At 42.0% G+C, this 25,175-nt stretch overlaps 1 protein-coding gene across 1 annotated transcript in view; it reads left to right on the top strand.

Moving 5' to 3' along the window:
• GPC4 (glypican 4) overlaps positions 1 to 23,784 on the top strand; it is a 104,544-nt gene extending 80,760 nt beyond the window's left edge. The window contains exons 4-9 of the mRNA XM_067548020.1: positions 10,918 to 11,083; positions 19,115 to 19,245; positions 19,491 to 19,637; positions 20,141 to 20,277; positions 22,952 to 23,127; positions 23,515 to 23,784. Coding sequence (XP_067404121.1) covers positions 10,918 to 11,083; positions 19,115 to 19,245; positions 19,491 to 19,637; positions 20,141 to 20,277; positions 22,952 to 23,127; positions 23,515 to 23,720 — 963 coding nt within the window. The 3' untranslated portion in view covers positions 23,721 to 23,784. The remainder of the gene's footprint in view (positions 1 to 10,917; positions 11,084 to 19,114; positions 19,246 to 19,490; positions 19,638 to 20,140; positions 20,278 to 22,951; positions 23,128 to 23,514) is intronic.
• The last annotated feature ends 1,391 nt before the right edge of the window (positions 23,785 to 25,175 follow it).

Below are 25,175 nucleotides of genomic sequence, written 5' to 3'. Positions count from 1 at the left end.
AGTTATATGCCAATAAAAGCGGTTGTGGTGCTTGAAACAGGCTTTCTTTCAGCACTTAAGGGCCCTGTCTGTTTTATTTGAAAAACAAAGCAGTTTGAAGTTATAGATAGTGAACTTTAGGTCAAAATTGTATATCAGAAATTGCATTCGAATTTGAAGTCCTGACCAGATGTATGGAACGAGTGCAGTTTTTCCTTAAATGACACACCTACCATGTGACATCAGCTGACACATGCAAGAAAATTGCAAGTGAGGAAGAAACTCCCCGAATGCTTGGTTGGTGGAATGGCTATATAACTTGCAACAATAACATTAATGAAACGTGTAGGGGAAGCGGGGAGTGAATTTTCTTTAAAACATCGATATAAAATAATTGTTAAAGTGCCAGGTAATGCACCTTTCCAACTAGCCATTTTCATTGTAGATAATTTGCTGGATTCTTTCTCCAAATTCCTCTGTCACAAACTGCATCGTCTCTAATGAGGTATCCGTTAACCATGAGGTGAAGGGCTGCACTTGGAAAGACAGCTGCTCCTTTGACCTACCCAGACTCAGGGATTGGAATGACTATGGCTCCACAGAGCTATTTTGCTGGCTGGGCTTTCCCCTTCTCCCTCCTGATGGCTGAACGTGGATCAGGTATTGACACACAGAAAGGAGGAGGGAAAAGGCAGAAATAAAAGTGCTGCCAAGGGCGACCATATTTCCCACATGGTGGTGATGCTGAATGTAACCAAGGGTGCTGAGTAAATGGAAACTAAAAGCTCAGTTACGGTATGGTCATATCTTCCTTTGTGCAGACCTCCCATTTGCTTTGTTTGGGATTCCGCTGTGAATTGGAGGGAGTGTGTCTTAAACTTATTCTCCCCAGATGAGTTGACGGGGCCGTACACTGGACGTTGGAATCTCTGAGCAAACATTGATAGTTAAATCACAGTTGAAATTAAATAGTCTGGCCTTGTCATTTGGGTGCTTTTCGAAGAGACTAGTAAAGGCTGATACTTCGTGGGCAACTGAGCGCCAGAAAACCCAGCCCAGGGGACTAGAAGAAATCCTGCTGACGTGGTGAAGGGCAGAGTCTAAATGCAAGGGCATTGCCATGTCATCCTTGGGGCAAGCTGCAAGCAACAAAGCGAAATGGAGGGCGGCCATGCATGAGGGCATTGTGTCCTGTGTGCCAAGGGCAAAGATCAATGTAGAACACAATACCAAGCAGGACCCACATCAAAGACGACCCTGACTGGTCCTGCCAAGAATGTGGTCGCATCTGTGTCTCTTGTACCAGTCCTGTTGACCATCTGAGGGACCATGCTAGGCATGACCTTCAAAGTATGTTGTAGCAGCAGTCATCACGGATTTAATGGTCTGCACGTGAGTCTGTGTGTATGTGGCTTTCTTTAGTTTGTGCTTTTATGTCTGTACCGAGGATATTTTTCGGATCAGGTTTTATCTCTCCAAGGAGCAAAAGAGAGGCAAATGTTAAGCTTGGTCTCTAAAGTACAATTCTATTTTAAAGTGCTAATTGCCCTTGATGAAATTAAAATGGAATATTGCCTATTCGCTTTAATTAGAAGTGGGGGAGTGTTTATTTAAAAGAATGCTTCATTGTCGTTGAAGAAAACATCATCCAGAACAGTGACATTCTATTTTAGTGGTGCAAGAAGTAGGCGTTGGCATTTATTATAGGTTTGCAAAAGCATTAATGGAATGACTTCATCTCTGTGGAGAGATTCCCTTTTCTAGCCATTCAGAAGCATTTGCTGAAATGGCATCTGCTTTATATTCTGAATCTGAGCTATGAGCTCTGATCTGCTTTCACATAGATTCTCGGAGTCCATCAGTAGTTGCCAGAAATTAAGGGGGGAGAGGACGGTATGCACGCTATCAAATTGTCTAGCCTCACTTGCTCACATCCCATGATTACCATTAAACAGAAGAGACCTCGGCTTGACTTTATAGATCTAAAATGAAATGGAATAGTTTTACTGAGGCAGGCTAAGACAATGGACGCACACTACCTAGGTAGAGCCAATTATCTTCTAAGATCGCATGCCGTTTAACATATAATGCAATAACAGTAAACTAGGTGGGTCGAACAAACAATGTGTTGAATCTCAGGAGTTCTGCTATTTCTCTCCGTCCATTTGACATCTGCCTGCATAGAAAACAGAAATCTGTAAGTAGGGAATGGAGCATGATGTGCTGTCTTGAACTGTCGTTTACATGTAGGCGAATATAACTTAAAAAGAGAAATCTACACAAAACCTAAAAAAATGCATGAAAAGAAAAGGCAAAAAATTATGGGGAGGCAGAGTAATACCTTGAACTTGAATAGCTGCACCAGACCACAGTGTGCTTAATCCTGCAATTAAGTTCGTTTTAATGACTCCTGTACTGACGGAGCAGTGATGTTGGTTAAATATTGCAGGGGAAGATTTAATTCCAAAATATTTTCACTGGATATTTTTTTTTTTTTTTTAAATGGAAACATCTCAGTCTTGTCTTTCATAACATACTTAACGTTGGGACCTGCGTTGGACAGGGCAATGGCATTACGCACTTGAGACGAGGAAACATTGTAAAAGTGAAACCACATTTCTGTCTACAAAATGAAGAACGTCTTTGACCTGCTTGCATAAGTATTGGCTGTGAGATTCTGCTCATCAAACCCTAAACAAAACGGGCTTGGAGTCTGTATAATTTAATTTCATGATTTCTTTTCAAAACAAAAAAGCTATTCCTTTTTGTAGAGAAAGTTGTTGCAGTTTCCCAAGCCTTTTCTCAGAGTAATTTATCATTTAAAATTTGTAATTTAACGGGAGGCCAAATTAGTTTTTGTAAAAGAGCTGTCTTAGGAACCCCGAAGATTAATTGAAAATTTTCACTGGATTTATTTTAAAATGTTTGATTTTAAACATTTTCCTGCAGTGAATGGCAGCTCTATGAGAAGTAAACGAAAAATTCAACTGACAGATCTATTCTACCTGCACACGCTTAAATGGAATACAAACATTAAACAAGCAGCATTACTGTGGAAAGGCTTTCAAAATCCTGTCCTTTTTTTAAATAAAATGAGATGTTAATACCAAGTAAGAGAATTTGTTAAAAACCTGCTTCATAATGTGACAGTCTTTTTAACTTCCTTACAGATTTGTATAGGATCAGATTGAAAACATGAAATTTTGTGCACTTTAAATTTTAGATTAAAATGTATAGATGCTGTTTGGTTTTTTAAAATGCTATGGCTGGTGGGGTGTCTTACAAATTTTACAAAACTGCTTATAGATAAAAAAAACAAATATTTAAAAATAAGATCTTTATCCTGCAAACCATTAATCAGACTATTCTGTGAGTAAAGCTATATAATGTGATTGATTCTAGTGGGATTACTTGTGGTAAAGTGAAGCGTGTGCATAAGTGTTTACAATGTCAGGACTAAAACTGTGATTTTATTTAAAACGTTTCTCTTAGTGATGAAGGTCATTTCAAAAGAAAATTGTTTCAGGGTTAAGGATGAAAGGAGATCCACATTGGGACCTTTTTAAAACACACAGACCAACATTTTACAAGTTCTAAGAGTAGGCTCCGAACCCCGTATTTAGCCATGTAAGGTGGGATTTTCAAAAGCACCTAAGTGATTTAGGTCACAAGTCCCAAAGACTTCAGACTCAAGCCCTGATACAGTAGCATAGCCTGATTGAAGCATTTTAGCTTTCTTAACTTGTAGCAGTTCACTCAGTCTGCAAAAGAGAAGAGTGAGGGGGGATTTGATAGCGGCCTTCAACTACCAGGATGGAGCTAGGCTGTTCTCAGTGGTGGCAGACGACAGAACAAGGAGCAATGGTCTCAAGTTGCAGTGGGGGAGGTCTAGGTTGGATATTTGGAAAAACATTTCCACTAGGAGGGTGGTGAAGCACTGGACTGGGTTACCTAGGGAGTTGGTGGAATCTCCATCCTTAGAGGTTTTAAGGCCTGACTTGACAAAGCCCTGGCTGGGATGATTTAGTTGGGGCTGCTCCTGCGTTGAGCAGGGGATTGGACTACATGACCTCCTGAGGTCCCTGCCAAACCTAATCTTCTGTGATTCTTTGAGAAGGTGATGCTGGTTGCAAATATAGCATGGGCTATTTGCATATCAACTTTGCGTGTGAGTTTTGGTGTTGTCACAGTAAGGGTGTTAATGAGCCCTTGACTTGTCTCCTTCCAGCCTAGGTGAGCATTTTAAGTCTGAAGCATCTTAGCAGAAGAAATCTCCCTGTAAAATCAGAAATGTAACCAGTAATTAAGAAACGAATTGAAGAAGCGGATACAAAATACCTGCTTCAGCAATATAAGACTATAAAATGGGAAGAGAGAAACTAGCAACGTATAAATAAAAAGTATTTAATTTTTTTTAATGGTCTTAAAAAACCATCAGTTTAAACACAAACACACACACCCCAACAACCATTTTTTTATCCATTCTAGTGAGCAAGGATGGTGTGATTTGGCCCAGAGTGTTGATATAGAGAATATATGAAATATTTTTGGGTAGCTGAAGAGTTGTTTACTTGTCGTGTGAGTGTGTGTGAGAGAGAAAGAGAATCAGTTTGCGAGAAGCGAGCTTGTGACCAATGCTAAGACTGGTGACAAGACACGTCCGTTAAGAACTTTAAATCCTCCCACTTGACGAAGTGTAGAGACATGGGCAAATTGTCTTTTACATGACGAAACCAGGGTGCAATGGATTGCTGTGGTGGCATGAAACACCATAGAGAGTAAATAAATTTCACAGGATGAAAGAAAGGGCCTGGAGTGCATTGATTCCTATTGTCAGCCTTTACAAAGTGCATGCAGCATAATGGACCACCTGAGCTTGTATCTACTAATGGAAAGCCTCTTCAACAACTAGAGCTTTCTTTGGGACGCAGGTTTATTAGAGAGGGGATTATTTGGTTCTGAGGGTCACTCCAGAGTAGAGTTTGAGTGAACTTGAGTTTCTTTCCAAGATAAACACATACCCAGCACAGAAGATCTGGGTTTACTGTTACATACGATTGTGTTTTAGGGGCTTGCACCTGGCATTGCAGAGTGAGCATTACAGACTTGTGAAGAAATGCCAAGACAGCATTTGGCACATCCTATTGACAGATCAATAGGCTGGACAGTTGGGCTGGGCTTGGTGCTGGCCTCTCGCCAGTGGTTTGATGAGCTTTTCATTGCAGTAATACTCAGCAGTGAAGCATTTCGAGTTGTGGCCATGTGGGGTAATTATTTAAAATCTCCAGCCTAACAGTCTCTTATAAATGAGCCCTACTTGTTTCTTTGTTACCTTTTGAAAGTGTAAAATGCCAGAATTTGGATAGACAGATTCCTTCCCCCCCTCTCTCTGTCTGTAGTGGCAAATCTAAAAACAATCTCTCGTCTGATAGTTCAGTAGTATCTTAGTCATGACTTCCATAGAGAGCACTATGGTCTGAGGTTTAAAAATAGCACCGTTTTTGTGTTGGTTTTCACAGGTTAAACAGATCTCCTTAGTTCTATATTAGTGAGGCCTATTGCCTGCAAAGATATAGAAGGGAGGATGCACAAACGTGTTGACTTTTATCGTACTGAGTCTTCTGCTCAAAAGTGGAAAGCTGTGCGCAAAAATCCACAAAACCACCAAACACGTGAAACACCAAGAGAGAAATGAGATCAAGTGATGTGTGTGAGAATAGCAGTCCAATTCATATCGCAGCCACATGGCGCTGGGGTGGTAAATTGGGAAGTGCGAGAACTGTGAGGCGTGAGTACTGAAACAGATAAAGTGCAGTCTTGAAGGAAAGATGTTTGTACGTGACTTGAGGCTTAATGATGTCTAGTGACCCGTCTTCGACAGGCAGTGAGACGGCACTGGTGCTTGCCACTGAATGGAATGAAACACGGAACTTTTGGCCAACGGAAAACTGAACTTGGTGATGTTTAAATCCCCCTTCTCTGGGTGTGGGAAATTGTGTGAGTTCTCCCCCAGAATAACGCTTTTATTATGGAAGTAGAAACCATCTGGCTAGCAGATGAGACCTTTCCTGTTGTCCTTAGTTTTCCTATGGTATCATCTGATTTTGTTCTTCCATATTCCTCTAGCCCTTCCCAGTGTGTAGACTGGTTCTTCTCTGAGGCACTGGTGCTTGCGTAAGAGAGAGCTTTCTTGTGGAATATAGTCTTCTTGTGCCAAATCTTTAAGTCTAGATATTTTAAAGCGTCAAAACCAAGTTGTTTTTTTCTACCCACTTCCCTTAGTGCATTGTGCTCTGCCAGATTAGGCTAAGATTTTATAAGGTATATAAGGGTTTCCGCACTCAGCGTTGCAATGCTTAAGTCTCATTTTCCAAAGGGATTTAGGCCCTCAGAAGCCAAACTCCTATTGACAGTCAGTGAGATTTTGGCTTCAAACTGCCTGAACCCTTTTTTGAAAATGACAGGCTCCCAAATCAGTTAGGCACTGCAATGCTCAGTGCAGAAACCACTTGTAAAATCTGGGCCTTCGTCAGAGTTTCGCCAGGGTGGTGGAGGGAGGCAGTCTTTTTGGTTGGGACTGTGTGTATGTCAACCCCTCTGGAGACGACCAGTCATCTAGTTGTGCACGAGATGCTACTGAAGAGCTCCGTTCGTGCTGTGGATCCAACACCTGGCAGTATTGTGTCGCTCTCTTTGATAGACCCTGACTTTCCTCTTCTGAAGAATCTGATTCAGGGGTGTCCTCTGAGAAGCACGAAGGGTCAAATCTATTTACCACAAGAGAGCGACATCTGTCGAGTGCGGATAATCCTCAGGGCCTGGTTCCCTGGCTCATCTTCACGGAGTGGTAATCATCAGCGCTGAGTTTCCCTGCTCAGTTTCGTGGATTGCAGTGTGACAAATTGATGCAGAAGAAACCAGGCCAGAGATGTATGCCAATTCCTGTAGGTGTGCATACACCACCTCCCACCCCTACCCCACGAAGGAAATATTTCCTACTTAGCAGAGGGAGGCCAACATTCAGAGACTCAGATAGTAAAATAGTCTAAAAGAGCTTCCCAGAAGATGGACTGGTTCAGGCAAGAGTATACCGAATATTGTAAACTATGTTTCTGGGTTCTGAGGACTACCAGACAAGCTATATATGCATGCATGAGGATAACATGCATCCCTCCTCCTGCACCCTGGGAAAGTGTAGCAGTGAGAGAGACGTTCCTCGCCATGCTAAAAAGACGAGGAAAGGATCAGGCCGTGATCCTGGCCTTGCTGGTCACTGTGCCCTAACTATTGTGCTGATGTCCCCAGCTCTCACCGTGGGTCACCATGTCCTAATGTCTGAGTTATTGCTCCCGTTTCTGTCGTAGGTTGCCATCACCACTTGGACTCCACCTCCTCCCTTCAGCAGATGGCTTTGGAGTGATGAGAGGACAGCAGCCCAGATGTGGAAGAAGAGGCCTCTTGGCACACCATTTCTTTCTTTCTACCCCAGCCTGCATTTTATAAGGCGAAAAGGATCCTCAATGTGCACCATGTATCACTGCCAGAGACAAATGTGGCTACTTTTCCTGGTGGCCAAGGACTCAGTGTTTCTAACGAAGGGAGATGTTTATCTCGACGAGTGGCTGCCTCATATACAGGCTCTTCACAGACAGCCACGTCCTAGCAGGCATCATAGAATCTCATCACCTCAGTCCGCTCCTTGGGGCAAGAAAACCATTCAGAATCAGGCGTCAGAACCCAGTCGGCCTGAGCCTTGCTCTTGAGTGGAATCTTACGCCAAAGAGATTGTTCAAAAGAGGGAATATCCACATGGTTGGCTTGCAGAAAGAAATCTTCTAAGAATATATTCAAGGGCCCATTGGTATCGGGCAAGGGTCTCACTCGTACGTCTGCCTCAGTATCATGGATTCTCGGATTTCTTTAAGATGGACTTAGGTTGGGTCTGGCAGTTCAGACGCTCAAAGGTCAAGTTGCTGCTTTGTTCAGCGTCTTTAGTGCAGCGGGAAAGTAGTGCATTTCCTCTCACGCAGATACCCAGTGTCTTTTGCCAGCAGCATCTCTGCTACATTCTCCTGAAGTGCATAGAGTTCTTTCATGGGCTCTTAACTAGCTTCCCAGTGCCATTACAGGCTCTCCCTTTGAACTACTCTTGAAGGCGTTTCATTACTTTTGAACCATTAAAGCAGCCCTTTTGGTAGCAGTTGTGTCAGCACATAGGGTGTCTGAGTTGAAGCTGTTTTTCCTGGAATTTCAATCAATATTACACCTTTCTTAAAGACAGAGTGGTTCTCAAACACTGAGTTCATATCAAAGATTGACTCCAGGCTCCATAGAGCACAGGAAATGATTTGGAAATTGTCATTCCATCATTCTGCTCAGTTCTGTCACTCCCCATAAAGAAACTGTGGCTTACTTTGGACATCCACAGAGCTCTCAAAAGAATTTCCACTGCACCGCTCAGTTCAGGAAGACAAATGCATTCTTTGTGTTTTCTCTGCTAGTGTCAAAGGGAAAGAGAGCTTCAAAATGTTCCATTTTCCAGGTGGCTAAGCTATTGTATCTCAGAAGCACAGAAGTCAAAAAATGTAACTTCATCTTCTGAAATGAGAGGGCTCTCTCAGATCTGTGGCAATTCCTGGGCAGAAAGATCGTATGCTTCATATGGGTAAAGCAGCCACCTGGATATCTGTTCATACGTTCTCCAAGTTGGACTTCCAGTCATCATTTGATTCGGCCCTTGGTAGACGGGTGCTCTTCACTGCAGGATCCCGCTAACTTTTAGGAAAGGGCTTCCCCCTTTTGCATTGGTATGCAACTGTATATAGTTCCCCCCGCTCCTCACCCAAGTGGACACAGCTATGCAAATCCCAGTGTCACAGATCTATGGATCTCATTATGAATCAGAATAGGACAATGTATCTGTGCCTTACCTGAACATTTCCTTTCTGGGAGTCATGAGGTCCATGGATTCAACCTACCTGGAATGGGCTGTTAATTGGGAAAAGCTTTGGCATTATTAATTTGCTCTCAAAACTTGGTTCTTCCTTGAATTCCTTGCTCAGCAGTGGAATTGCTCTATTTAGTCTTTAAGGCTTAATTTTCCTCATCGATATAGAGTGGTTAGAGATTTCCCCGGCTATTATCAGACATAGAGACAGAACTCTCTTCCGGCTGATTGACAGGTCTGGTCTGCCTCCAATGCTTCATAGAGCAGAGATCCATTGTCATGAGTCTGCGCCCCTCATTACCCCATAAGGAAAATGTTCGGGGAAGGCACAGATGCGTTTTCCTGTTCCTGCATGCTATCGTATCTATTTCAGGCATAAAGATATAGACTGGTCACTTCCAACGGTGTCAAGGTTTAAATCAACAATTTCTTCTGTTTTCTGAGCCTCTTTGCCATCAAGCTTTTTTTTCTCTTCTCCAGTCTGTCAGCAGATGGTACCTGGTAATGCCACTTTTAACAGGGGACCACTACATTCCTCTTCCAGTTTTCACCCCTGGGGGAAAAGTAATAATCCAGTCTCAGTGTTGTTTGTACAGCCGGGAGGGATCCTATAATGCAGTTGTATTAATCTGACCTTGCTTAGTTTTTCCATCTGCATAATTCACCTGGTTAATCGATGCTTATTTACTTTTGGAGGTATAGTCTCAGTTTGGTGTGTAGCATTTAACCATACAACTCCGTTGGCATTAACACATCATGGAAATGTCCCTCTTCCCCACAGCTTCCAAGACTTGCTCTGTATGTGAAAATCGTTTTGTGTAGTAATCTGAAAGTTTGCCAAAGAGGAGTGAATAAAATGTGAATGACCATGAGTCACCTTTCAAAAATAAAACGGTAAAGGATATCAGGGATTACCGCCACCTACTTCACAGAGCTCCGTGTGGATGAACATAAGTGGAAAAACCTGGGATGAGTCCCTTTGAAGATTCGATTCGTCCCTTCTTATCTCTGCTGCGTGCTATTGAAAAATGTGTAGCTGCAAACTTCATTCAAACAGGGATGGCTCCAGTAGAAAATACTCCTATTATTTAACATAGAGAGGTACTAGATATACACGAACCTGGGGTATCTGTCTTAGGGCTAGTGGAATTTGAGGTAAAAGGGCCAGGGTACCAGAAAGTGCCCTGCCCATGGAGCTCAAGGAAGAGTAAAAATGAATGAAAACAAAACGAAAACAGCACCGACTGGAGGAAAGGAGCAGCATTAGCTTTCTGCCTGTGTTAGTTAATGGTGTTCCTTGCTGGTTGATTATAGGGGAGATGGTATTGACCTCTCTACTTAGGTTACCTAACACTTTCCATTCTTGAATGACTCTTACAACCTTTTTTTATTTTTATTTTTTTATTTTTAAGAAGCTCTGACCTTATTTTTAGCAGAAGTTGCATTGTTTGCCGTTTGCAGCCAAAGTTAGGTATGTGCATGTGCATTATGATAGCCCTTAATTACATGCTATCTTTTCCAGAGGACTTCTGCTCCCCCCCTCCCCCCCGCCCCCCCCCCCCATGCACAGGATAGAGGCACAAGGGGATGGAATTAAGGTTGCCTGAGCAGCCATACATGGAGCATTTCCTAACGTTCGAGTGCCTGTCTTTGCAACCTAAGTAACGTGTTTATATGTGATATCCAAGTTAGATTAACTTCTCTAGGGAAGCAACTCTTCACTCTTGTCCTTTCAAGAGCCATGCACACCCAACGTGGTGGGCAAAGGTAGGGTGTGGGTGTGTGATAATAAATAGCTTGTCTGCCATCACGCTACTCTTCAGGTAGAACTACCCCCCAGCTGAGTTGCAGACATGAAGCCATAGTTGACTCTGGTGTTTCTGTTCCGATGCATCCGTGTTCTTTCCCACAGTGTTGTAGATGTGGGTTGGTTTTTTCCTCCTTTTGTGACTGATGTAATTTTCTTCTCCTTTCCCCCTTTTCTTTTACAGGTAAACCCAACACCGCAGGGTGAGCGAGCGCTGCTGAAAATGATGTACTGTCCATATTGTCGAGGCCTGGTCACTGTGAAGCCATGTTACAACTACTGCTTTAATGTCATGAGAGGCTGTTTAGCTAATCAAGGGGATCTGGACACAGAGTGGAATAACTTTATAGGTGAGACCATGTGGATTCTAACGGTGCGTGTACCTGTGTGTCTGACGTGGGGCATTTGCGCTGCATTTGTGTGTGGTACTGAAGATGCTCTTTGCCTCTGATCAAAGTACGGTAATCTTTATTTTGCTTTCAGTGGCACTGCTAGATGCTAACATGGGCCTTTTGCCTCATGGCCCCCCGCGTGTCTGTATCAAAGCCATTCTCCAGTTCACGTGATTCTCAGAATAAAATTGACTTACAGCATACAAGTAACCTCTTTAAAGCAGAATTGTGTTGTATTGTGTCCCTTGTAGGTTACTGAAGTCGGCCAACCCTTGCAATAATGGAAGTTTAAAAGTAGATGCACGTCTGGCATACCCGTCAGACTCATTTCATCTGGTTAGCACTTCAGTTCTGGACCGTCACAGTTCAACCCGTTTCTATACATCAGAGGTGGTCAAACTGGCGCTTTTACAGTTAAAGTGCAGCTCGCGGTGCTCTCTACACCCCCCTCATTCTCTGCCAATCAGACTAGGGTGGGGAGTTCGGTGCTTCTGTCCCGTGGCGGGGCTTCTGCCCCAAGGGGTGCGCCTGCCAGGGCCTCAGCGCTGCAGGGAGGGGGATCTTGGGGCTTCTGTCCCATGGGAGGCGCCTGCCGGGGCTCAGGACTTCAGCAGGCACGCCCCATGAGGCAGAAGCCCCGAGCCCTGCCACAGGGCTTAAGATCTAAAACCCGGCAGGCGTGCCCCAGCTCTCAAACTTCTGCAGATGGTTGTATGCGGCTCAGAGAAGCAGTCAGTTTGGCCACCCCTGCTATAAATTCTATTTACTTTGTAGGTGGGTAGCCAGAACCCAGCCGGCTACCCAAGAAAGTGAAAGTCAAGTGTCTAATGGCCCAATATCCCTTAAGAGAATTCTGCACTTAAGTGATGGGGGTCTTCTGTGATTGAGCTTTGCCACCTCTTAAGACTCCCTGCCTTGAGACACACACCTTTTACACTACTGACACACACCTTTTACACTACTGACCCTTCACGGATATCACCCGTTGCTCTGCCATTACCGCTGGCACTCTTTCATCCTTTTAACATAAGAACAGCCACAGTGGATCAGACCAATCATCCATCGAGCCCACTATCCTGTCTTTGCCAGTGCCCAGGTGCTTCAGAGGGATTGAACAGAACAGGGCAATTCTGAGTAATCCATCCCCTGTCTAGTCCCAGCTTCTGGCAGTTGGAGGTTTAAGGACACCCAGAGCATGGGGTTGCGTCCCTGACCATCTTGGCTAATAGGTCCAACAATGGCTATCTTCCATGAACCTATCTAATTCTGTTTTGAAACCAGATATTCTTTTGGCCTTCACAACATCCCCTGGCAACGAGTTCCAGAGGTTGGCCGTGCATTGTGGGAAGAAGTATTTCCTTATGTTTGTTTTAAACCTGGTGCCTATTAATTTCATTGGGTGATCCTTAGTTCTTGTGTTATGTGAAGGGGCAAGTAACACTTGCGTCTTGACTTCCTTCACACCATTCATGATTTTATAGACCTCTATCATATCCGCATTTAGTCATCTCTTTTTCTAAGCTGAGCAATCCCAGTTTTCTTAATCTCTTTTTAAATTGAAGATGTTCAATACCCCTAATAATTTTTGTTGACCTCCTCTGTGCTTTTCCCAATTTTAATATGTCTTCTTTGAGATGGGATGATCAGAACTGCAGGCAGTATTCAAGATGTGGGTGTACCATGGAATTTATATAGTGGCATTAGGATGTTTTCTATCTTCTTATCTATCCCTTTTCTAATGGTTCCTAACACTGTCAGCTTTTTTGACTGCCCCTGCACATTGAACAGATGTTTTTAGAGAACTACCCACAGTGACACAAGATGTTTTTCTTCAATGGTAACACCTAATTTAGATCCCATCATATTGGTTGTATAGCTGGAATTACTTTTCCCAATGTGCATTACTTTGCACATATCAGCCTTTAAATTTCATCTTCCATTTTGTTGCCCAGTCACCCAGTTTAGTGAGATCCCTTTGTGACTCTCCGCAGTCAGCTCTGGACTTAACTATCTTGAGTCATTTTGTGTCGCCTGCAAATTTTGCCACCTCACTGTTCAACCCCTTTTCCAGATTGTTTATGACAGGAGTTCTCAGACATTTTTTTGCTGGGACCCCCTCAACACAAGTGATGACCTCCCCATGCCAGGCCATCCTTACCCGCATGCGTGGAGACTGACAGCTCGCAACCCCCCCGCCCCCAATAATAACCATTTATTCCTCTCATTCGTTCCATCCTCATCTCCCTTGACCTTCTGCTGTCAGTGATACTGGTAATTATGCCTTCCTCCAGGAACCACTGCTTTTCTTTTGGCATCCACAGACCTGTCCACTCCTGGGGCCTGATGTTCTGCTCCTAAGCATGTCCTTAACTTTAGCAGTGTGTGGAAACGCTGCTGTGAATACGGATGGACTTTAGCACATTCTCAGTCAAACCTGTGCTTGAGTGCTTTGATGAGCCTGGGCCTGAGTTCTCCACTTCATTCACTGCCACTCCTTCAGTACCTCTTCCACCTTCACTCTACCCTTCACCTTCGGAGTCCCCCACTTCTCTCTCTCTGCTCTGTCCTGTGACCTGTTCACCAAGCCATCACTCACCACGCCTCTATCCCTCCTAAGGCTTTACTTCTGCCATGAGGTCTACAAGAACAGAGAGTGGTGAAGGTGAGATATTTATTAGAGTCCCTGTAAACTACAGTGAGCTTCAGATTGGGCCTGTAGACCCGCATCTTCCATTAAAATATTCACGTACTTTATTTGGTAGCTGTGCAAACTTATTACTGTTACCCTACTCCCTCCTGTCCCTTTTACCTCCCTTTTGTTTACCATCCCTTGCTAGTTGTCATATCACATTTTAGTTTGACATTTTAAATTTCAGTTTTGGGGTGGGACCAAATTCTCTTTTTGTGACGTGCCTGGCACGTTTTTGGGTGCTCAATAAATGATAATACGACAGAATAATGTGAAAAAAATGTTTTAAAGGAATCTTGATGTGCCTGTGAAAGAATTCTTCAGGAGCAGTCCTGTCTCTGTAAGGTGTGCTGAAGTACACAAATGACACATGAGTGCCATTGACAAGACAATGGTGCATTTACACGTAGTAATAGCACATTTAAAAAAGTAATTGGCTAGTAAAGATTTTCCACTCTTTAAATTGCAGGTGTAAAACAAGGAATTGTTGATAATTACCATATTTAAGCTAGAGTTTGGTTTAAAAACTCAGTTTTGCCACGTTCTCCTGCACACACACTTGTTACTTAGTTGCCCACATTAACAATATGTGTGTATAATATTTTCAGAAGAAAATGTTGTCTGCACGTTCCATGTAGAGAGCTAATTACCACTTTAACAGCACTATATTAGGCTTTCAAGAGATCCTAAAGAACACTGACTTTCACATGCATGCACACAGATTTGAATATTAAGTATTTCAGCTCCATTTGTAGCTGAAATGGCTTAAAGGGTGGAAGACTTGCAAACGTCTAGTCCAAGTAGAAAAGAGGAATCCCATGAAAGGGAAAGCATAATGCTAGAAAACAGACAAAAGAATAAGCAGCTAATTGCTGCAGGTTGTATGCAACTAAAAATGAGACTTGGAGAAAGCCAGTAATGTCCAAGAATTGCATACAAAAATTAAGATTATTAAACAAGGCAAAATAAGTAAACGTTTCCCAGGTGGAAGAATGACATAATTCTCTAAATGTTTTCTCCTTAGAATGTCACCTGTCCACTCGTTACTGAGGTATTCGGTGTTATACTTGTAAACATGTTTGCTGGCAACACTCTTTTTACACTGTTTGCTTAGTTCTGACTGGAATATAGGAGTTGGAAACATTAAGTTGTGCTTTCTGTAGTGGCTTCTATTAAAAAAAAAAAATCCACATGCTTCACTTCAAGTGCATGGGGAGTCTCCGTGAGGTGACTGGGTCTTCTCAGGAGTTTAAAGTGTTGCATGTGTGTAAATCTTTGCAGGTTTGAGGCCTGAGATTTGTTAACTCTTCAAGGCAGAGAATTTTTCTCTCTTATTTCTGTAAAGCACCGTGCAAAGTCATGGCATATTTAATAATGTTTTAATTGTCATCCCAACTCCCAATTATAAATAATTATCCTATAAATAATTTCACCAGTTTTGAAATGTGTTCTTGACACAGTTATACAGGGCATTCTTTGTTTCAAATGAGCAGTTGGAAAAAACCCATATGAATGAACAGTGTTAATCTGCAGTGCCTTTTCATGATTTTTTCACAAGCGTTTAATCTACTCTAAGATTGTAGAATTCAGTCTTCGCATACCACTCTCTGCTATTTTGTGTGAAAGGAATTTTTCCTTTTTCAAATGATTGCTGTTAATGAGTGGTCAAGGTTTCCCTGCCCTTAAATCAAATCTTGGGGTTAAGTCTGAAAACTGCCTTTTTGTTCTCCAAGTCAGACAGTGAAGCTGAAGATGTGGGTTCTGATTATTGGTGGCACAATGCACAAGAATTGCTTTCCTTAGTGAGAACGAGTTGCTTTGTTGCTGAGGATCGTCTCAATGCCAGAAGCGAGGACAAATGTATGCAGGAGGAAAATGCTCTTCAAGGGATGGAACTGTATGTTTTTCAAATCCACTTCTGTGTCCCCAAAGCTCTGAGGAAAGGGGCTGTCTTTGTCATGCTCTGTGTTCTCTTAACAAATGAGAGAGCTGGAGTAAATTTTGCATTATACCAAACTTGTGTGAGGCAGATCACACGTTCTGAACCACCTTGCAGTCATTTATCCAAATATCAATTATTTTGAACCTGAAACTTTTTCAGGAGGCTTGCTGCAATAAAACCATAAATTATGCGTAGGTGCAACCCATTCCCCATCATCATCACATAGTGGAGCAGTGCTAACATTATCTTGAATCCCAGCCAACCTTATTAATGTCAAATGCTGCTGCCGAAGGGAATTTACTGTTAGTTATGATTGCTGGCGGGTACCCCAGCCAATTCCTGGCAGGAGGTAGGAGCCAGTCGGATATCCCCCAAATAAAAACCGTGGACTAGATGCACTTTTTTTCTTGCTCTCTTTTTTCATGAAAGTTTATTTCATTTAGTGCCTCTTGTCAGCACCCATCACCGCTGCCGAAGAGCTACAGTTGAATATATTCTCCAAGGCCAATTATTACTTTACGTTATCTTTTATAGCCAGCTTTGGCAGCTCTGCTGGAGGCCGAATGCATTTTCTATATCAGCAGTCAAAGCAGAGACTGCATTCCTTAGCTGTGATACATGTAACGCCATGGCACCATGAGTAACAAAGACCCCAATTCGCTCTACATTCCCATGCTCTTGTGTATGGCCTGCCCAGCTCAAAGTTTACAAAGACGCCAAACAGCCAGAAGAATTGGGGTTTATGTTTCCTTTCAGTCTTTCACAAACACTTTATTGATCTGGAGCCTTCCCTGGCTACTCGGGGTATTAAGTAGTTACAAAATGGAATGATTTTCTTGTTTAAAAACTATACATTTTGTGTGTTTATTATCTGTCTATTCATAATATTTTTATTTGAAACGAGCGACTTCCTCCCAGCTAGGATGGGTGGGTCTTTATGTGCGTGAAAACCCCCGAAAGCTTTGACAATGATGAACACATTTAAGTTGTGCTCCACTTGTTTACAAAAGTCTCCGTTTGCTAGCACATCAAAAGCATTTTCCTCTCCTCCCACACAATGGTATATTCATGCTGGCAATCATTACTCAGAGATTTGAAGCATCACTTTATTGGAGGCCATCACAATACAGTCTAAGATGCTTTGTTTCGTTTGTTGTTGCCTTTATTTTTTATATCTATATAAATATATACGTAATGCGTTTAGTGGAGACCTGTTCGTAGTCTCTGATGGCTAAATTCCTGCCACACCGTTGCAGCAGCTCTGTTGTTAATGCTGCTTCTGTCTGTGCATGTGTGCTTCCTATCGATTGTAGCTCTTGTCAGATTTTACTACTTAAATATTAGCATCTTGGCTCAGTTGAGAGAGCGCATACGCTCAGTGCCATGATTCTCAAGGCTGAAGTTAATTGTGGGCTAAATGAATTATGCACTCAGAAGTTCTCATAATGATCTCTTTTTTATATGTTTTTAAGATGGTCTAGCTAATGCCTGATCAATCAGTCAGCCCACAGAAAATACTTTGAAATAATTATTTGCGTTTTTAAGAAGTAGGTTTATATGATCAGCCTGCTTCTGCTACATACAGTACACTGGTGTTTTTAAATGTACAGGTAACTTAATCGTCGTTTGTATTTTTAATTGGCATATTTTAATTGTTTCAAATGAATTGAGCATAAGGGCAAAGCCAAAAATAAATCTCTGTATTTAGTGGAGTCTCTTTCTAGGCATTCACCCACCAGTATTAAATCCACAGACGTTTTACGCTTCTGACTGGGGGAATAAGTTTCATGCAAAGTACTCAAATTGAACAGATCCGAGTTCTTTAAATGAGAAACACCTATTTCCACGTCATGGAGCTGTACAGGCATGTCCTCAGAATTAAGAGGGAACCCATTCACAGATTTTTAAGGCCCAAAGAGATCATTACAATTGGCATGTAGGCTCCTGCATGACCTAGGCCATAGAATTATAAGAATTAAAAAACAATAAACAATTGAAAAATGACAATTTCGTAATCCGATCCTGACAAAACGAGGAGGCCGATCAAAAATGACTATGGAGTTGAGGGACTGAGTCGGTGAAACCTTGAGTTAACGATAGGCGAGGTTGGCTAAACTAGGAGATGACTGTTCGGTGACACATCTGCAAATATTTGAATGGAGTCAACGCCAAAAAGGGAGATTCGTAATGAAGAAAAGTCTAAGGGATGTTGGGCATACCTGTTACAGGAGGAATTAAAGGGAAAATTCAAACTGAACCTTACAAAAAAACTTCTTGCTAATAATATTCCCAATGGAAGTGGTGGAAGTGCCACAGTTTGGCACATTTAATGCTACATTTGACTAGTAAATGTACAGCAGAGAGTGATTCTGCAGTGGCAGGGTTGATGGTTGCCATAGGTCTCCTCCATCTCCTCACTCATAAGTCACATGTTAAAGTAAATCATTAGTCTAACACCTGTGATGATGGTCTCATGTAGTTTGGCCGTTCAGCATGTGCCGTCTGCATAATGCTATCGACTATAGCCTTTGACTTTCATTTTTCAAATGTGAAAAGTTCCCTCTACTATAAAAAGTTACAAACTTTAGCGATGTAGATTTTAATCACTGTCTCCTTTGGTTTCTTCATTCTTGACAAATGTAAAGAGGCTGTTATTTTTCTTTGTCTGACTGAAAATATTTTAAAAAATACAATAGAGCCCTGTTTAAAATAAAAGTACTTGTAATATCTTCTCTAGAAGCAGAGCTTAATTCTATTGGATATTTGCTGATTGAATTAAAGCAAATTGTGAAGTTTCTTCTCCCTCCTTAAATATAGTTTTTTGCAGTATATAGATTTATCGTAACTGGTGCTGGCATTCTGGTCCAACAAAGTTTCATCTGAGTCCCTTTACTTTTCCTAGCTGAAATAACTAAAATCCAATAGTAGAACATCTTCTTTTAAAGACACCTCCCAGGCAACAGTGGAATTTCTGTGGCTAATTTTTGCACTTATGCGGGGTGTCCTATTGTCCTTGCCCAGTCCTTCTGCTTTGTCAGCCCTGATGGTGCTCTAATCCTTGACAGCAGCTGACAGATTGAGTCGAGCAATACCCGTTATAAAAGATTTCTTGGCATAAAGCAGAACATTCATTTGTCCAAGTTCGTTGGAAGTTTCAGAATGTAATATCCGATTGCTTTAGTAAGAATGATACTCTAAACGATACCCGAGTAATGTGTGTGAGATTTTCCTTCACTTTGGAGTAGGATATAAATGGGGTGCTTAGAGCAGCATAAGACTAATCTGCTGTATGCACTTGCTGTGTGCCATACTTGAAGATCCTCCATTAAAACACTTAACGTCTCTTTTTCTGTACTAGATTCTATGTTGATGGTGGCTGAGAGGCTAGAAGGTCCTTTTAACATTGAGTCAGTCATGGACCCAATCGATGTGAAAATTTCTGATGCAATCATGAACATGCAGGAGAACAGCTTGCAAGTCTCTCAAAAGGTACATCATCAGCACTTGAAAAAGGAAATAAAAAGGCCAAAGAGAAAATTCTGGTTTTGTTCCTCCAGCAATTTACATTGATTTGTTCCTATTAAAATAGCTGTCTTAGCTGCATGTCCTGTGTATTTCGGTGCGATTTTATCATCTCTGTCTGGGGAAGGAACATTTGGTAGATGATATTTGGACAGGAATACTAAGGGGTGGCAAATGTCTGGTGTGAAATCCCATTCTCTAAATCCACCTAGGTTTTCCAAGGATGCGGACAGCCTAAAACACTTACGCAAAGCCGGGCCTCTCGCTCTGTCTCTGAAAGCGGCTTCAGTGCTCGCTTTAGACCCTACAACCCGGAGGAGCGTCCGACGACAGCTGCTGGCACGAGTTTGGACAGACTGGTGAGTGCATATTGCCCTGTCTGACTGATCGTAATAAACATATTGTCCTTGTCACTCTCACAGCTAGCTTTGGCAGGCTTATAAGGCAGGTTGTCTAGATGAGGCTCAAGTAAATTTAGGGGGGCGCGTACGTGCACCCCGAGTCTGTATCTTTGGCAGTTCATAACCTGATCGTTGTCTGAAAAGCAGTTGAAGAAACTCGCAACTTTCTTAAACTCTTCAAAGGTTGTAAACATGAACTAGCTCAGCCCTTGTATTTCAGGTAAGGGCCTCTATTAGTGGTTCCACCCATGACTAATGTATGTTTGAAAATCTGGTTTTCATTTTGTATTTAAAAAACCCCCCAGCGGCCGTTGATCCTGGTGGAACTCGGTTGATTTGTACCCGTTCGGGATCTGGCCTAAACACATCTCTGGCGATACAGATGCCTTCTCAGCATTACTTTTAAGAATACAGTTCCATTCACGCTGACGGTCGGTATTGCCTTACCTTTTTCTAAATAGGTTACTGACGTGAAGGAAAAACTGAAGCAAGCCAAAAAGTTTTGGTCGTCTCTTCCTGGCAACATTTGTAACGACGAGAAGATGGCCGCAGGGCGTGTCATGGAGGATGAGTGTTGGAATGGAAGTGCCAAAAGCAGGTCTGGATAAGCTGAACTGATTTAACTTCCTTCATGACTGACCTTGTAATTCAGACCTTCGAAACCTCCTCTGGTTGTGGGTCAGCTCTTTATCTACCTCAGGTTCTTATATGGTGCCTGTCATCGAATATCTTGACTGTATTTATCTTCACAACTTCCTGGGAGCAGGGTAGTGCCATCTTATAGATGGGGAACTGAGGGGAACATTTTCAAATTTGCCTTAGCGACTTCGAGCCACTGAAAGTCAGTCAGAGTTAAGCACCTTCGTTGCTTTACAATTTTATTTTTTTGCCGAGCACGACTTGGCCAGGGTTACACAAAGTCTGGGGCAGCAGTGGCGATTCAATCCAGGTCTCTCAAGTCTTAGGTTAGTGCCCCAATCATGGGACCACCTTGCTCTCATCTTCCTGACATCTAGATTCCTGCTGCTCATCGGGTTTTGGATGTAGGATGTTCCAGGGATGGTGGTGTATTTCTGGCAGGTAGGCCAGGGTGGGATTGCTGTTGAGAATCAGCCCTGCCAGATACCCTCACTGATGCCCAGCATGGTTTTTTTAAGTGACATGTCTCCTCTAGGGTTGGGAATCCACAAGAGCGTTGTCTTAGAACAGAAATCAGAGGGAAGGAAAGAGAGACAGGAGAATTTGGATGGCTTTGTCAGTGTTGTAGGTCTGATCTTACACTACTGAGGTTTGAAGTAGAAGCAGTTGAATTTTTTTTTTTTTAAATGGCTTTTTTTGGGGGGGAAATCTCGGTGTGGTAAAAATGTTCAGTCTTTCCCCAAAACTTGGATGCATTTTTAATTGACATTTAAAAAAAAAAATCCTTTGAAATCCAAGGTTTTTTGTTCACTGAAGTCCCAAGCAAAAGAAAGTTTAAAAAAAAAAAACCTGAAAAAAATTGCAGAAAGTGTTGTGGGAAATGGCCCCATTTCAAACCCTCTGGAAAGAAATGTTTGCAGAATGTTGGGTTTGGGGTTTTTATTTCCCTCCCACCCATGGGCATTTTGTGATTGACGTCTATGGAAGCTGTAGCAGAGCCTTTATGCGTAATTTAAATTTCATGGACCTCTGAAACTCTGCCTCCCTGTGATTTGGTTCGTCTTCGCAGTAAATAGTTCCAGCACCTGCCTGGGCTGATGGCTTGTCCCAGGCATTTGATGCCATCGATCCTCTCCCCACCAGGGAAACCTTCTAACTTATCACTGGTGACTCGGGTAATGGAGCGGTTAAAAGAAATGGAGCTTTCGTTGCCTCAGCCAAGAAGGCGAGGGCGTATTAGGGGATCACTCCCACCCCAGCGGGGGACAGTAGAGGAGCCCCCCTTTGCACTCTCCTCACTCTATGCCGTTAGTAGGTGGATGTTTCAAGCCCTGTATCACTGCTTTCCCACATGGCACTGCTCTGAAAAGATGATCAATAAACTCCCACACTGAAACCTCCCTGCAGATTTTCTTCGGAACATCTCATTGCAACAATGATGTTTTAAACACTGAAAATTAAGGCAGGACAGCACTTAAGCAGATGCTTAAAATCCATTCCTATTTAGAACAGCATTAAGTACAGGCTTAATTTTAGGCATGTGCTTAAATCACATTGACTGGCATCCCGTGCTCACAGTCTGTAGTAATGGAGCATGTACTTTATTGGGAGTTAGGCACATGCTGCTGTCTTGACTAAGGATGCTTTCCTGAATCAGGGTCAAACTCCTAATGCTTACAAACATGCGTTTTTACAGAAAAAATCATCTTCAACCAAACTAGAGTAAGAAAAAGTTAGTTTTCTCAAATCTTTCAGTTTTGCTTTGCTTTAAAGTAACTGGTCTCTCTCCAAATTGGTACCAGGCTCCTGAATAAGCTGTGAAATTGTCCTTCTCTTATGTGCTGATTCTGATGCAAACCATAAATTCTAATTTTATTATGTTAATTCTGCAGTTTTAAAAACAAAAGACATAGTTTGCATCTCTGCTGTATTCTGTAATGCTCCTAGCCAGCATGTTCTCTCTAGCCACTTCTCAGAATGATTCTGGCCACACTAACTCTTTGGGAAAGACTAATCTAATTTCTTGTTATGGCTTTTGCCCTCCAATCTCTGCCTTTAAAACAAATAAGTAATATTGCTTTGCAGTGTCTGATCTTACAAATCTGATGACACACATCGTCGTTCTGCTAGAGTTGAGCAAATTGGATGTTCAGTTCCTCAGTCGCTACATCTCTGTGCATCTCCCCTATAAATCACTAATATGGCCTTTTTTATTGAGGAGATCAGTCTTTGCTTTCTTATCTTGAGAAATAATGCTTATGGAGACATATTCTGGTCTCAGTTACACTGGTGCAAATGACGAAATCTGTTGCTTTTGATCCAGACGTACACTGGTGTAATTGAGATCAGACTACACTTCACTGAAGTCTCAGATACTCATTCAGGTGAAGGATCATGGAGATGGTCTTCGTTGCCCAAAATGATGGAAAATCCTTTTCTGTCCTCACAAGCCTTTTTACTTCAAGGGGGGACAGGTGTTTGTCTCTTTTTATTCAGGAAGGTAAATGCAGTTTCTCCAAAATCCTGAGTGAAAGCAGGCCTGTACCCAAAAGATGTAAGAGAACTCTCAGAACATCTTAAAACAGTTTATAACTCAGCATGCATCTTTGTAATGGAATGTTTTCCCTTTTTAGGTATGTTTTTGCAGTGACCGGAAATGGTTTGGCCAATCAGGTGAATAATCCTGAGGTAGAAGTTGACATTACAAAACCAGACATGGTGATTCGTCAGCAAATCATGGCCCTTCGGGTGATGACCAATAAAATGAAGAATGCTTACAATGGAAATGATGTTGACTTTCTTGATATAAGTAAGTGTGTGTTTTACCTGGGTTGTTTATACAGAAGGAGCTAATTAAAGTTCAGATGCACTATTGAGAATACAAGCATATAGGAGCAGGAAATAAAGCCCATCTGGTATTGTTTGAATGTGAACTTTCCTAATACTTAGAATCCATCCTTATACAGATCAGCACTTTAAGCACAGGCATAACTTTAGGAGTGTGTTTAAGTTTCTAGGGTTGTAGTCCCAACATAGGGATGAGAGCATTTTACTTCAGTGGGGTTTAAGCACGTGCCTAAAATTAAACACGCGGAGGAAGGAATCATTGGACTTCGTTTTTCTGCTCTGGGGGTTTTGGTGTTTTCGTTCAGGACCTTTCAAAGGAATACAAACAAAATCTATTTGTTTCCTGTAGGTGATGAGAGCAGCGGGGAAGGAAGTGGAAGTGGCTGTGAATTTCAGCAGTGTTCTCCCGAGTTTGAATTCAATGTAACAGAAGTTACTGGGAATAACAAGATGGATAAAAACACGAACACTTCTGCTGCTGCCAGTGTTTTTCTATCACAAGCAGCCTTGTTCTTTAGCGTCTTATTCTTAGCCATGCAGAGACAATGGAGATAATTGTGCAACTTAGGGGGGAAAAGACTTTATTATCAAAGTAAAAAGGCACCTGTTTTCACTCTTATACCATCTAGTGACTTTGCTTTTTAAGTTAATGGACAACGGTGTACAGTTTTTACTATGTGGTCACTGGTTTTTAAAGTGTTGATTTTTTTTTTCCACTTGCTATTCTGGAAATGACGCTGACTCGGACTGTCAGTCTGTCCTGTTCACCAAGAACCCATGTTAAAGGTGGCTAACAAAGTGTATATACAGACCTGTAGTTAGCTATGCATTTGTGTTCTTATCACTTGCCTTTTTAAAAACATTTATTTTACCACATTTCTTACAAGAAAAACAGGGTCCTGTCTTGGCATGTAACAAGTATGTGTTTCTGAAATATGAAATATCTGTACAGAAGCAAGTTTTATTTATCATGTTATCTTTTGGGGGAAAAAATAATAACCCAACAAGCAAAAATTATGTTTCATGTAATTAACTTCACATTTATTCATGTTATGTTAGTTGCCTTATCTGGAGAGAAGTGGAGGTAATTTGTCTTTATTCAGTAGAACAGAATGTGAAGGCATAATTGGTGTATAAGCCATATGCCCCATTTGCATAAAGCATTAATACCAGAAGCAGGTTACACTTCATTTACAGGATGTTTGGTTAAATTGGAAGAGACTACAGAGAATTCCAGTCTCACATAAGCTAAGAAGAGTTGTTAGTTGTTCCCCAAGACCCTGGCGATTAGCTATAAACCCTACACACCAGTTCTGCGCACATGTACACATGCTTTCCTAAGTAGGTAGTATTCAGTCAGATGCAACTCATGGAGTTGCAGATGCCAACGCCAACATGTGTTCTGTCTGCAAATTTGTTTAGTTGAGTGTTGATGATGTTGAGGGATTTTTTTTATATAAGGTGCTTTTACATGAGAGTTTTTTCCCCTCTGATCAGAAGGTCCAGGGTTAAGACTGGCCAACCAGCATGGCAGCAGTGCATTGTGCTGTCATCCGACAGAGCTGAGTTTAGGAACGGGCTTGGATGGGTGGGCCTGACAGATTCCACCTGGCAGGAGAGTTGCATGCAATCACTTCAGGGGGTTGGTAGAGACCACACAATTCTGCCGGCCAAGGCACCAAGTGACCATAATGTTGGCTGCACAGAAAGTCGCCTTTTCCATGGTCCCAACTGGAAAGGTTTTGTGGTGAGTGACAACTCGTAAATAAAAGAAATATATATATTTAAAAAAAAAATGAAATCACTTTAAAAGAGTTGCAAAAAGTCTGCAGAAGGACTAAAAATTATTCTGCAAGTCTCTTCCTGCTTTTGGACAGCCATTAGAATCTCGCTGGATGCTTCCAGCCATGAGAACAATCTACAGAGAGAGGGTTTTGTTATATTCCAACCTTGTGATGTAAGGATACGTTTCTATTTTTATATCGAAACATTAACTACTTGTTAGCTCAG

The sequence above is a fragment of the Emydura macquarii genome, unplaced genomic scaffold, assembly GCF_026122565.2.
Source record: "Emydura macquarii macquarii isolate MOO-44397 ecotype Brisbane River unplaced genomic scaffold, CSIRO-AGI_Emac_v2 contig_1253, whole genome shotgun sequence".
NCBI lineage: Eukaryota > Metazoa > Chordata > Testudines > Chelidae > Emydura > Emydura macquarii.
This window is presented reverse-complemented; position numbering and strand designations above follow the sequence as displayed.